Source organism: Protopterus annectens, chromosome 1.part0 (assembly GCF_019279795.1).
Source record: "Protopterus annectens isolate FY-2018-M chromosome 1.part0, PAN1.0, whole genome shotgun sequence".
NCBI classification, from domain to species: Eukaryota; Metazoa; Chordata; order Ceratodontiformes; family Protopteridae; genus Protopterus; species Protopterus annectens.
Window position 1 is genome coordinate 1,385,727,866 of NC_056725.1, and position 14,781 is coordinate 1,385,742,646.

General features: G+C 39.2%; 1 protein-coding gene across 7 annotated transcripts in view; it reads left to right on the forward strand.

The window, feature by feature from the left end:
- The window catches only part of ANKRD6 (ankyrin repeat domain 6), a 1,808,044-nt gene that overhangs the window by 1,325,950 nt on the left and 467,313 nt on the right, over nt 1-14,781 (forward strand). For all 7 annotated transcript variants that reach the window (XM_044067116.1, XM_044067125.1, XM_044067156.1 and 4 more), the window contains 2 exons: nt 2,300-2,398; nt 12,811-12,909. In XM_044067116.1, the coding sequence (XP_043923051.1) occupies nt 2,300-2,398; nt 12,811-12,909 (198 nt within the window). The remainder of the gene's footprint in view (nt 1-2,299; nt 2,399-12,810; nt 12,910-14,781) is intronic.

Below are 14,781 nucleotides of genomic sequence, written 5' to 3' on the forward strand. Positions count from 1 at the left end.
AGTTCAGCGACCACATGGCAAAGGTCGCTGAAGAAAACATCCGCTTGCCGTACCTATCCATAGTTCTAGATTCCTTATTAGGAGGATGGACAGGTACTGAAGGGTTAGCCAACTCGTTCTTAGTGGCTGCCGCCACCACCATGGCATCCACGGGGACACCCTTAGAGAGAAACTGTTTGTCTGTCAGGGTAGTAATAAATTTAGTGGGCCCCCAGGGGGTTGGTTCCATAGTATCCGGAGCCGTCCACGCCTTCCGAGCTACCACATCCATAAGTGGGTCAAAAGGCGGGGACACCCAGGAGGTGGAAGGGCGAGAACAGAATGCATCCAGGTACACCGACTCGTCCTCGGATGGGTTAAGGGCAGACCAGTTCCCCCTCTGTTTGAGGATCTCTAAGATGTCAGGAAAGGAGACATCCTCAGTGGGGGACCTTGGGGACCCCTCCGAATCATCCAGGTTGGTGTCAGATGTCACTGAATCAGGAGAGTCAACATGTTTCCTCTTACATGTCTTCTTCCGAGGGGGCTCCCTCAAAGGATCAGGGTAGGCCTCGGAAGAGGAAGAAAGGCCCAATGGGGCAGCCTGGAGTGTCGGTTCTCCTCGCTTGGGGTCAGGAGGGTAGGCAGGGGCCGAAGCAGGCACCGTAGAGGGAGGGGCGAGGAGGCCAACCGTGGCGCCGGTATTGGAGCCAGCATGCTCCTCATGACCTCAAAGGCGCCCCTGTCAGGCAGGGAAGAAGGACCCAACTCTGAGGAGATGAGAGCTCCCCCCGGCACCGAGAGGGACGACTCCGAGGCCAATGTTGGGGCTGAACTCACCTGCGCCGAGGCTCCGATAGGGAGAGTGGGGTCGGTCAAGGGTCCAGTGCCACTCACCCCCTCGGAGCCGACCTGGGAGTCTCGGCGCCCAGATCCCTTCAAGGACGGAGCCAAGGATGGGATCGGAGCCGACGAAGGAACCGACAAAAGAGGGATCGGTTCCAACGCCCACACAGTACTCACCTCGATGACCTCCGGCTCCGAACTGAGCAGAGTAGTCGGAGGAGGAACTTGATCGGGTGTAAGGGTAGCCCCTGTCTGTTGAGACGGGCTATGTAGCAACTGGGCCAGTGCCTGCGACTTCAAAAGCCGGCTGACTACCCTCTTGAGGTCATGGTCCAAAAGCCTGGAAGACCTAGAGGAATGAGATCTATGGCTCTGCTCCGACAACAGAGGAGACTTCAGAGCTGATCTAACCGACTCGAGAGATGGAGACCTGGAGCGCTTTCTGCTCGGGGACGGCTCCGACACTAAAGTCAGAGCCGACTGAGGTCTAGGTTCCTCGGTTCCGGCTGGAACCGACGAGGCAGCAAGAGAACCGCTCGGAGCCAGCTCCGAACATGGAGCCGATGATTTGGCGGGCTTTGGAGGTTTTCCAGTCATGGTCTTAGCCGGAGAACCTTCAGGCTTTAACAAGCCTCTAAGAATGAGTTTATTTCTGCGCTCCTGCAGGACTCTAGGGCTAAAAGCATGGCAGATGGAACAAGAGTCCTGCAGGTGCAAAGGGCCCAAACAATACACACAAGAAGTGTAACCATCTGTCAGAGACATCTTCTGACAGCACGAGTCACACTTCTTGAAACCCGATACCTTAGTATCCTTAGACATACTAATGTAAAAATACACTAATATATAATATAAAATTACAATAAACAGAAAAAGGGAAACTACCACTAAACAGAGGGACAGAATTCCACACACACACAGAACAACTAAGGGAAAACTGTACTACTAAGGGGGAGGGTCAGAGGCCCAACCACTTTAAGGGTGGAGAAAAAAAGGGGGGGGTTAGCAACTAAAGGGGGGGGGGAACTAGTCGCTAACTTCACTAACACTAAAAAGGTAAAATAGGAAAAAAATCTGACAGAAAAACTATCTATAAAGCTATTAATAAAAATATATGACCTGGAGCTGGTGAAAAACGCAACCTCGTAGCTGAAGCGGCAAACGAGATCTGGGTATATGACGCCTAGCATTATGGGACATAGGTTAGCCTCGAGCCGGTAAAAATAGCTCTCGAGCTTTAGTATTAGGCCGAGTCGGAGCCGAGGTTCGGCTCCGAACCCATCCAGCAAGAATGAAGGCGGGATTGACAACTTAACATCATATTTATAATTATTTCTGATCACTGACTATTAGTTAAACAAACTGTAGTCCTATAACTCAATTTAAGATGAACTGCTTCTTAAAGAAGAAAACTGTTTTGTTAGTGCCTTTTTCATGATAATGTTTATTACTGCTTTTCTTTTTATGCTCCAAGGCAGGTAACACTCCTCTTCACCTTGCTTGCCAGAATGGTCATGCCCAGAGTACACGGATCCTCCTGTTGGCTGGCTCCAGGGCAGAAATCAAAAACAATGTAAGTGCAAAATTACAAAGCCTTCATAGCTCCTCAGCTGAAATTAGCAAGTGTTAACTGTTTATTTGCATTCTGTGTGTGTGTGCAATACAGTCTACTGTTTTTTAAAACATTTTTATTAACTTCACGTTACACATTGATGTGGGTATACATGCAGTCATAAAAGAGAAAACAAGCCATTACAAAGATGTTTTTCTTTTTCATGCATTAAACAATGTACTCCAAAAGTCCTGCCACTAGGTTAAATCCTTGCCGCCTTGTCTATAACATTTGCTACTCAGAAGTTAAAGCTAATGTTAAGGGTTTAGGGCTGACCAAATTTGCAGATGAGGGCAAACTTATTGTCACCATAAACTCCCCAGAAGGTACCAATATCCCCAGTGAGGGCTTGTCCCATGCAAGCAGCTGGTGTCAACACCTTGAACTAAAATTAAATGTCAGGAAGCGTATACTTCAGCAAGCATGAATTCCGTTGTAACTATCCCATAGATAACACACCCCTAAAAATTGATCCCGTAGTTAGGGATCTGGGAACCTATGTCAACAATGAATTGTCCTTTAATCACTATGTATCTAATGTTATAAGGAAGTCCTTTTTCATTGCACAGATAAAGGTACTGTATCCAGATCTAAGGATGTAATTGTTCCACTATTTCTGGTACTTATTAGCATGATCATTGAGTATAATGCCTTTTCAGTATGTACCTGCCCAAACACTTGTCACAACTAGAACTACTACTCCAATTTTTCACTAAAAATTCCAGACCTAAATTGTAAAAACTCTGCAAACCATCTCAATGCCTTGTCCCTGTTCTCAGTATCATACAGCCTACTGATAAGAGACTTCTGCCTTCTGTATAGAGCTTTAACAGACCATATTCTGTCAGACCTATTACAAATTTGCAAGTCCACTGGTATCATAAACACTGTCTCAAGGGATCTCAAACTCCTTTGCAAAACAAATACAATGTGTTGGAGGGATAGCTTTGTATCACAGAGAATACCACATCTGTGCAACCATCTTCCACTCCAAATAAAGCAACTTCCTTCTCTTACTCTAGTCAAATGTCGAATGCATGGGTAACTGCAAATTCACCCCTGGTTTAGCACCCCTGTCTCTCATGGATAGGGGAAGCTTGTAAATGTCCCAACATATCCTTTTTCAGTGAATCTCTGGGATGGACTTCCAAGATGGCTCTACATTGATTAACAGCTTAATTCTAGCTCTCCTAGTGTGAAAGCAAAAAATTAGCAGTGAGGGCCAGTGGACTTGTTTTTCTGGCTAAATTCCAGTAACTGGCTAGTGAGTGCACTGTCTGGATGCTAGGAAAAAAAATACAGAAGACCTGATGGAAAATCAGCTACAAAATGTGAAGAAAAAACATTGACTGGGAACTCTACCACAGCTGTTCTATAAAAAGCAATGCAGGCTCCAGACATGACCTCCAGTAACCTAGAGGAAAACATAAGGCAACAGCACACATACCTGATTAAAGTAAATGAAACAATGGAGTATATCAACTCAAACAACAAAAGGCTAGAAAAAAATGGAAGATGCTTTAAACAGATATTCAGATGAGGTGACAAAACTGCAAAAATCAGAGGTCAAATAAAGAAAAGTCTGGCTGAATATGAGACTGCTCAAGAAGAGATGCTTCAAAAATTAATAAAATTAGAGGACAGAGCACATAGGGAAAACCTATGCTGTACCAGAGAAGCTGGAAGGAACAGACTGTATTAATTTTATGAAAGCACAAATAAGCAACCGGAATGGCATTCCACAGCAGGAGTTGTTAATTGAAAGGGCACATTGTGTGTATGCTCCGAACCTGGATATGAGAAAACAACCTATACCTTTAGTAGTAAGGATGCAATCTTACCAGCAGAAGGAGTTGATTCTGACAAAACTGTGGCAGAAAGGCAAAGTACTAAAAGTGGGAGACAGCAGAGTATTTGGGGAGAATGATTATTCGTTGTACATCTGGCAGAAGAGGAGTAAATGTATATCACTATTAGTGGAATGTTGAGAAGCAGGCATGAGATTCAAACTGCTGTACCCAGCTATATTTAAAATATTCTTCCCCAGAGGGACAAAATTATTTTTGGATGAAGTACATGCTAAGGAGGAAGTACAAAAGATTGTGCAACAAAAAGTAAGCTGTGAAACAGAAGGAGATCCTGCTTCTTGTTCTTCTGCTAATAAAGACCACACTGAGATTGTGCCAGTGAAACCATTCCCAGTATTTCAGTCTAAAATGCTGTAGAGAAGGAAGGGGGCATGATAACTGACTATAAAAATTGAGAGTACATTGGAAAGGAAGCAGAGACGGGATTTAGGAGATGGAGATGTACAGGAATAAAACCAGTAATTTCAAAATTGACAAATGTGTGGATTATAAAGCAATAGACTCTTTTGGACTTTGGTCAACTTGTAGGGGACTCTAAAGTATATGCCCTACTTCATATCATTAATGTCTGGAAAAATACTTAGGAGAGGGGAAGAGGAGGAAGCGAGTTAACTTTAAGTAAAACAGAGGAGGAAGCGAGTTAACTTTAAGTAAAACATTTTTTTCTGAATGGCTCTATTTTTATGGTACATGGTTTTCTTTGCATGCTGTAAAGTAAAATTGTCTCAGTTATTTTTAAGTATGGTGAGGTACTAAGGTAAACAGGTGCACCTGATTTTTTTCTTTCTCCCTTCTTCTCTTTATCTCCTTGTTCAGTTTTAAGAAATGTAGGCATTGCAATGTGACAAAAAAGAAGGACAAAAAGTCTGTTTTTCTCATTCTTGCATAAGGGAATGACTGGATTAAAGTCCATAGCTTAATTTAGTAACATGTTTTAAGGGAAAGCAAATAAATGAAAAAGAATATTGAATATTGTAAAGCTTTTTTCTAGCAAATAAATATATGTTTTGTAGTGGATTTGTATATTGTTCTCATGTCTTCAGGAGACAGTCTTGTAAAGAATAATGGCTGGGAGATAATGTTCTCTGAAAGCATTCATGTGTTTCCTCAGCTGGGGGAGCTATAAAGATAAAACAAAAACAGACAGCACAGGCTGCACCACATGTCTTAGCATGGATATCCTTTCTTTTAGGTTAAGTCTGTGAGTGTGGCTGTCAGCTTGGAAGATTTGTTCCTATTAGGAGGATACAACTTCAATATTTCAAGACGTACATAGTTTTCTGTGCTATTATTAAGTTAATAGGTTTTGGGGATATTGGGGGTGTGTTTTTTGAGGGCTTTCAATAATACCAAAAGTTTCATAAGATGTGACATAGGCTCAAATGGACATGACAAGAAACAACTGTATAAAAGATCAACTTGCCAAACAGTATATGCATATAATACGAAAAGTTCTCTAAGGTGTGACATGGGCTCAAATGGAAATGACAAGAAACAGCTGTATAAAAGACTAACCTGCCAAATAGTACATGTATGTAACACAAAAGTTGGAACTAGACAGTTAACAAAAAAGCTGTTATACATAAAAGGTGGGAATAATCATTTTTCAAGAATGTGATACTTTCTGTAATGTGTTTAAACATTAATGGCCTCACAGATAGATACATAAAAAGAAAGACTAGTGAACTATATTAAAAATGTAGAGTGCAAATAGCTATGCTACAGGAGACGCACTTGGAAAGAAGTGAACATGTGAATTTGATAAAGAAAGGTTTCAGAATCGTTATTCAGCAGAATACCTGGGGCAAAGGAGGAGATGAGTACTTGTATTAATTGTAAAATGAGCTTCAATAATGATAGAAGAGGATAAAAAAAGACAATAATTGTAGATTTGTAGTATTAAGAGTCTGCTAGCAAAAAAAGGAAGATTACACTGGCATGTATTTATATTCCACCGAAAACTGCTATAATGGAGTTTAAGAAACTTCTGGGAAAAATAATCAGCTTTCAGCAAGGAATATTACTTATAGGTGGGGACTTGAATTTGATTTGCAACAGTGAAGATATGTTGGGGTCCCAGAAGGGAAAATATAATAAAAGAGGGTGGATTTTTGAAGGAATTTGTGAAAATATGTGGCATGGAAGATGTGAATTAAATACTAGGAGTCAGAGTGAATTTATATGTTATTCCCCATAATACAAAAGCTGGGCTAGGCTAGACAGAATTTATATTTCACAGGAGCACATGCATTTATTTGAAGGTCTTGATATGCACCCAGTAACCATTTCAAATCATGCACCAATATTAACTAAAATAAAAACACAGGGTAATGAAATAAAAATGAGACATTGGCACTTTTCCACGTGTCTGTTGAAATGAGAGGGATTTAAGGAATGGGTATTGGAAATTATTCAGGCGGTATTACAGAAGATAGATTTTTTTCTGAAAATATAGATAGGGACTGGGATAAAATTAAAGTGAAGCTTAAAATAGTGTGGAAGTAAAAGAAATGAAGATGTGGTTAAGAAGTAAGAAGAATTATTTAGGACTGACAAATGTTAAAGTATTGCAAAGTAGAGGGAATCTCACAGAACAAGAAGAGGAGCAACTGCAGAATGCTAAACAGAAAATAAGGGATTACATCAATAATATGTATGAGTTTAGAAAGACTGCTGTTAAGCAACTGTTTTTGATAGTAACTCTAGAGCACAAAAACTTTTAACACAATGACTTAAGCAACAGAAAGTAGAAAGGGCTTTCACCAAGCTTAGGGAGCCTGTAACAAGAAAGATAACAAAGGATTCTGTAGAAGTATTAGAAATATTTTGGAAATTCTATGAAAGTCTGTATAAAGCAGAGAAATATGGAAATCAAAAAAAGGCACAAATGGAAATGTTTATGGCAGAATTAAATATGCCAATGTTAGAGGTAGAGTAGGCTCAATTACTAATAGTTAGGATAGGAGGGAATGAGATAAAAATGGTGATGTATAACCAATATACAGGAAAGTCCCCAGACGTAGATGGCATTCCTGTAGAAGTTTGGAAGCTAGAATGGAAAAAAACTGATAAAGATCTGGAAGGTTTTGTTTAACAGTATTTTAAGAAGAGGAGAAGTACCAACATCCCGAAATTAAGCGGTGGTAGCTGTAATACCTAAAGAGGGTAAAGATCCATCAGATCTATCTTCATACAGGCACATTTCAATACTAAACCATGATTATAAAGTGTTTATCTATAGTGGCAAAAAGAATGGCAAAAGTGATGCCAAAATTGATAGATATGTATCAGTGTGATTTTGTGGAGGGGAGGCAAACATTTGACAACATTAACAGAACACTGATGATCCAGAGGAAGCAGAATGAAAGAAAATACTACTGTTGTTGGTGGGACTTGATGCAGAGAAAGCATTTGATAGAGTAACCTGGGACCTTTTGAGCAGAGCAATGGAAGCATTTGCATTCACTGATAAAATTATAAGGTTGATTAAAAGGATATATGAGGGATCGGTGGCGAAAATTAAAGTGGGTGGCGTCCACTGTGATAATTTCTGCTTGAGGAGAGGAACCAGGCAGGGATGTCTTCTCTCCCCTTTGTTATTTGCTTTATATTTAGAACCACTGGCAAATAAAATAAGGGACTCAGAAATTCAAGGATATAATTGGCATGGTAGTCAAGAAAAGTTGTCTCTCTTTACAGATGATATTATTTTATACCTGACAAAACAAGAAAGGGACATTACAGTGTTGTGGGACATATTGAGACAGTTTCAGATCTTTTTGGGATACACGGTTAATGAAACTAAAACAAAAGCAATAGTGGTATATTATGTACCTACACACAAATTGGTTCAGCAATATCCATACTTATGGGGACATGATAAAATGAAGTATTTAGGAGTATGGTTTAAAAATTATTCCAGAGTAGCAGCTAAGGATATGTGGGAAGAGACTAAACAAAAGATAATACAAAAACTGAGAAAAAGGAAGCTCTGTTATATGGATGTCAATAGTAAGGTACAAGCAGTTAAAATGTTTTTAGTCCCTTTAGTCTTATACACAGGTCAGGCATATTTTTATCAACCAGAGGAGAAGTTGTGGATAGCAATAAATAAAGAGCTGAAGGAATATATCTGGGAGGGGAAAATGGCAAGAGTCAAGTGGAATAAGCTTATTCCTCCAATAAAAGAATGCAGATTGGGATTACCCGATTTGAAGGGGTATTTCAGGGCAACAAAGTTAAGGCTCCTATACATAGCACAAGCAGAAAACTATAATTCAGAGTGGAAAAAGATGATGATGAAATGGGGGAAGCTCAAGAAACAAGCCGAGACTGGAATTTTAGATGCAGACCTGTAAGGAGAATAGCAATAATCATATAGAATATTATATTCATAAAGTAGCAGAAAGTACTCTAAGAACCAAGGCAACACGAGTATGGAGAAAGGAGTTTCCGCCACTAGGGGATGAGTGCAATTAGGGATGCAGACAATAGGTAAGATGGGGCTGGAATTTACAGGAGAAAATTGGCAAAGGAACTAAGGTATTGGGAGCAAATAACTAGAGAGGGAAGGGTAATAGAATGGGAAGATGCCAAACAGAAGTTTGGACTGTAGGTCAGAGACTGCCTTCCCTACCAGGAATTAATAACAGAGTACAGGCATTGAGAAAGGGACAACAGAGTCTTAAATGAAAGAGTAGCTGTGGTTGGGTTCATAGTTGAGTTTAGAACAGAAGCTGCAGTAAAAAAGGTGGGGATAATAAGTAGGACATATAAAGTAATACAGAATAAATATAAAAGTCAAACAGAAGTTAGAAAAGATGAGAAAAAGCACCGTAAAATGAAACAATGGGGGATATTTGTATGGCTCCCAAATAGTAAACAACATATAGACAGTTTAAGATTTTTGCATAGGAGTGTTTACATATCTGTTTTTATACCTCTAATAGGCTTCAGAGAATTTTTTCACAGGTAAACAGCGGTTACTGGAGGTGTGATGAGAAAATGAGGGGTGCCTGGGCACATGTTTTTGGGAATGCAATGAGTTGATAGATTTTAGACATTCCCTACAGGGTACTTTGTCAGAAATGTTGAGGGAACAAATCATTTTAACTAAAGGAAATTATTGTTTTGAGCTGGGATATAGAAACTGAATTGCTTAGATACAGCAAGGCTTTACTAGGTTTAATTCTGTAGGCTGCTAAAAAAGCAGTTGCTAGAAAATGGAAATGTAAAACAAATCCAACTGTAACATAATGAATTTTGTAAAGGAAGTAAAAGAATTGGATTTGGAAGCTTTACAAAGTGAAGGAGCAAACTACATGGAAATAAGTGGAATTTATGGGAACAAAACATACAGAATAGTATTCAGGAGGAGTGATATTTCAGGGACGGCAAGATGTAAGCAAGCTATATAATTTTAAATTGAATAGTAATTGTAACGACAGAAATCATACTTATATAAGTCATAAAAATAATTTTTAACAGTTTGTTTGTTTATAACTGAATGTGAACTCACATCACTAAGTAATATGTGATGTTAATAAAAATGTTTAAAAAATTTACTGTTTCACAAGATTTTAATTTTTAAAAGGAGTGATATGCCTTTGGGAATTTGTGAGGATATTGACTCAGGATTTTGACTTGCGTGATGTTTCTATTGTGAAGCCATTAATATATGAACTTACCTAAAGAGAGCTTTTTAACAAGCTTTAAATCATGTGAGATTCTAGTGCCTCTGTCTCATGCTGATTAGTGTATTTCATTATAGACATGCATCCTTAAGATTGGTTCAGCTGGTATTTCAGCATTATGGATGATATTTATATCATGGTACTTAGTCCGTAGGAGTGGGGCTAGGAAGAAGCAGAGAAAATATATGATTAAGAAACAGCAGACCATCATTTCTGTAGAAGGAATATGTTAATAAGTATCAGGCATGCTGCTGGTGCTCAGCTTGAATAACACTGCTGCCAGAGTTCATAGCTAGGGTGCTGTGTACCATGCATGGCATCGGACACTATATTAGTTACAGTAGCCAAGCAGCCATGCAGAAGGAACTGTGCTACCCATTTTACAGCATGAAGAAAGATGTCTATGTGGCACTCTAGTAAATTAGGAAAGACTATTGTTATACCCCTTCACAAAGGAGGTACTTTAACAGAGTTAACAAGCTATATACCTATTGCTGTTCTATTACCTCAGTCTAAAGTCCTCGAGGAATATATTCACTCTCAGCTTGTGAAACATATAACCAAACACACCCTCCTCTTCAACACCCAGCACAATTTCAGACCCAGCCACTGTACTACTACTGCCCTTCTCAACTTCACGAACATAATAAGCCAATACAGAAATGAGGGCAACCTTGTTTTTTCACTTTTCCTTGACCTTTCCAAAGCATTTGACACAGTGTCTCACCAAAATCTCCTCTCTGAACTTGCAACATTAGGTCTCACTTACCCCTCCCTCTCCTGGTTTTACAGTTATTTAGGTAATCATCATCAGGAAACTAAATAACAATTATACCTTTCAGCATTTCAACCAGTCTCTGCTGGTGTTCCCCAAAGGTCAGTACTCATCCCCTTCTATTTAATATTTTCATAAATAAACTTCATACCACTACAACACTTGCCAGTCTCATGCAATATGCAGACGATTCAACCCTTCTCTGCTCTCCCCATCCATAAAAAAATTACAGGAAATCACTCAAAAATCTTTGACTGACATTGAAATATGGCTTAAAAATTCTAACTTGCTGCTTAATGCCAAAAATAACTAAAAAAAACTTGAACTATTCACTGCAAAAGAACACCTTAACCAGAAATACACATTTCATATTACCTCAAGTAATAACACAAAAATCGAAACCATAAACCAAACTAAACTACTCAGTCTTAATAGATGACAACCTCAAATTAGATCACCATATACTTCATTCCATCAAGAAAACTCAGCAAAAACTCGGCTTCCTCTATTGGGTCAAACAGTACCTGACAGATCAAGCAAGGATTACCTTAGCAGCAGCATACCTCTTTCCTCCTCTGTTGTATGCTTCCCCTGTTCTTACAAATATCAACACTACATATAAAACTAAACTAGCTTCCTACTACTTCTACAAAACAGCTAAACTTGTAACCAAAGAACCTTATAAAACACACCACAGCCTTGCATTAAAACAATTAAACTGGCTTGAACTCCCAAACCAATTGACCTACTCACAACAACTTTCCCAGTCAAGAAAGACAAATAAATAATAATAGAGTCCTAGAAGGATAGTAGAAGAGAGTGATGAAGATGGGAAAAGAAGTAGATCTTTCTGACTGAAGGCATTTAAGTTGTGTATTGTTGAAGAAAGATGGGAGAGGGAATACCTTATGTAGACTTACAAAGTTCTTAAGGGGAGAAGCAGTGGAATGTTGGAGGAAAACATGACCTGTCAGAATGACTGTATCTGGATGATTAAGGGAACCATTTCAGAACTAAGATGAGAAACTCTTACTTTGTCATAGTAGCATTTCCTGGAATGTGTTAGTAAAACTGCAGTAAAGTCTTTACCTAGTGAGAGGATGAAAGGGAACAACAGTGTAGGTGATAGTTGCCACTGACTACCACAACTTAACTGTAGCATTCATTTTTGTTGGTTGCTTTACATTTGTTTTATGATTAACAGTGCAAATGACATGCATAGTTATGTAAGAGCGTAATAATTAGTAAAGGTATATGAAATGGTGAAAGAGACTGCTTTTAAATTAAGAACTTTTAATTTCTGTCTGGCAAGAGATTAACAAATGCACTTGGTTGCTGATATTTTTCAGCCTGTAAAATACTACACCCTATGCTTCTGTAAAACATCATCCCAAATGGGAATGGGACAGCTGTGTGGCACAGAGAGAAATGGATCCCTAACTATGACTCAGATAGCCAGGGTTTGATAGGGGCATTGGAGGAGGTGTAGTCAGCTGGGGTGAGAGAGAGACATGAAGTGATATTAAATGCTCACCTTTCTGGGCTGGGTGGGGATATGTTTCTAGGGAGCATGTTGCATTAATACATCACTGGTGCAGACTGGAGACCTAAGAGGAACTGTTTGTGCACATGAAGAGCAGTGTTATCCACAAAAGCTAGTGACATCCCCACACCTCTCCTAAAGCACTTACTGTTGGAGGCAGGGAAGACTAGGGAATGTAGCAAAAATCTCTCGAAAGATTCATGTGTGATGACCACTCATGACTGGTTCTTGACACAATTGGGAATGAATGGGCAGAATATTAGTGGCAGTTGACCAAGTGGTCAACGGACAGACAGAGAGATTAATTAAAAAGTTTTCACAAGATATAATGCTGCTAATGTGAGTTTCTGCTCGTTTGTACTCTGAAATGTTTTCTGACTGTCTGCACAGAAGACACTCGTGCCTTTTATTTGCAACATGTTTGAGCCTGATTTAATTATTTATTTTAACTGGTTTTGGTAATAACCTTCTGGTTTATGTTTTCTGTTTTGTAGGCTGGAGATACCTGTTTGCACATTGCTACTCGCTATAACCATTTGTCCATTATTAGAATCCTCCTCAGTGCATTCTGCTCTGTCAGTGAAAAGAACCAGGTTAGTGCATGAATTATGTGTTACTGTACACCATACATGTTGGCCTCTGCATGCAGTCATACATTTCTGGATCTCTGTTGTTCTGCATACTCACAGCTTGATAGTCTAGAAGATGTTTTCACTTACTTCTCTTAATATTTATTTTGCAGATTTTATGGGTGTGTTCTTGTACTTTAATTACATCTAAGTGTTAGATTACACATGTGTATTATTTTGGAATATTGAAACAGGTAAGCTTTACTTCGATCCAGGTGGTTTGTAGTGAAAATCCTATCTTTGATACTGGTTTCTTTGAAAACACAGCTACTTTATAGCAGAGGCTTTTTTATGACTGGTATGTGCACTGGAGAGGACAATTTTCATTTTCAGTTACAAATCGAGTCTGTGCAAAAGACATAGTCCAAATACAGCTGATACAGTTTTTCTGGCTTAGTGGAATAAAGGGATGTGCCCTGACTACAACCCAGAAGACCCAGCCAGGACAGGGAGGATATGTGCAAGTGATCACAATCAACTCACCCATCTTGAGAGGAGATAGGTGGCTGTGCCTTGCCATTTGGGTGACACCTAAAGGCAGTACTGGGTGTTACATTAGTGGGCCGTGGGCCTGCTAAGCACACACTGCCCCTTTGTATACACATTGTATGGCGAAGTCAGTGTGCGGAGGCTCACTTCCCACAGCAGGCAGCAATTAGTGAAGCTCAAAGAAGTTGTTGCAGGAAAGGAAGAACTTCAAGGAAGAGGGTAAGCTTTTCATTCAAACCTGAAAGCTATTATATTCCATACCACCTCACCCTCAACATAAGGATAACTAGTGGGTGGATTAGGCATCCTGGGCAGGCAGAAATAGATAATAGGACTCTTCTCTAGCCTGAGAACTCTCTCTCTCTCTCTCTCTGTCTCTCCCATGATGGAAAGAATGGACCATTTGGGTAAAAGCAGTATAGCCATCAGACAAGTCTGATAGGGAAGTAAAACAATAAAAAAGCTGTAATTAATTTTGAAACAAAAATAGTCAAATACATTGGAATAATAAAATACTGAATGAGTGTGAGGTAACTAGAGACGGTAGAGCATACTTTATATATAAGAGACAGAGCAGCAGAATGTTGCACAAAGGAGTCACATCAGTACAGAACCACAATATCATTCCTGAGAAGAATTCCAATGACATAGGTGGAACTTCATAGCAGCCTTTTGAGTTAATGCCTTTAGCAAGCCAAGTATTTTAATTGGCCATGAGCTTTCCTGTCTGATGTTGTGTATAGTGTCTCAAATTTAATTTTAAAACTCAAAAGGAATTTAAGTGACAAGACCATAGTCTTTTTCTTTTGTATTTTTTTAATTTTGCCTCATGTGGTCATTGAACAGTCAGGATATGAAGTAAAACTGTGGATTTTTGATGGCTTGCTGGTACCTCTAGGTAATATTTTAAGTGAATTAAGGCAGACCTGCTTCTCCCTAAGCTAGCTTGGGTTTATCATTGTTTTTAAACTTAGAAATGTCTGTCACATCCTGCACTAAAATGTGTAAATCTGTTTACTCGATTTTGAACCTATAGCTGACAAACATTAGCTAATATGCATTTGTAAACCTGACACATTTAGCAGTTTCATAGTATTTAAATGTGTGTACTGTGAAGCTTGCATAGGTTTTCCAAATGTTGTACCACACAATATATAGAATCCTGTTCCATGTTCTCCACTTTACAAATAATAAGGGAATTTATATTAAGAGCATACCACTAAATTCTCAGCATGAATCACTGGAGAGGCAAAATATATTAGAGACAATGTATAGGCAGGAATGCAGGGTACATTTTGTTTCATCATGTTTGCTATGTTGTTGTAGTACCAATTTACTTGAACACAT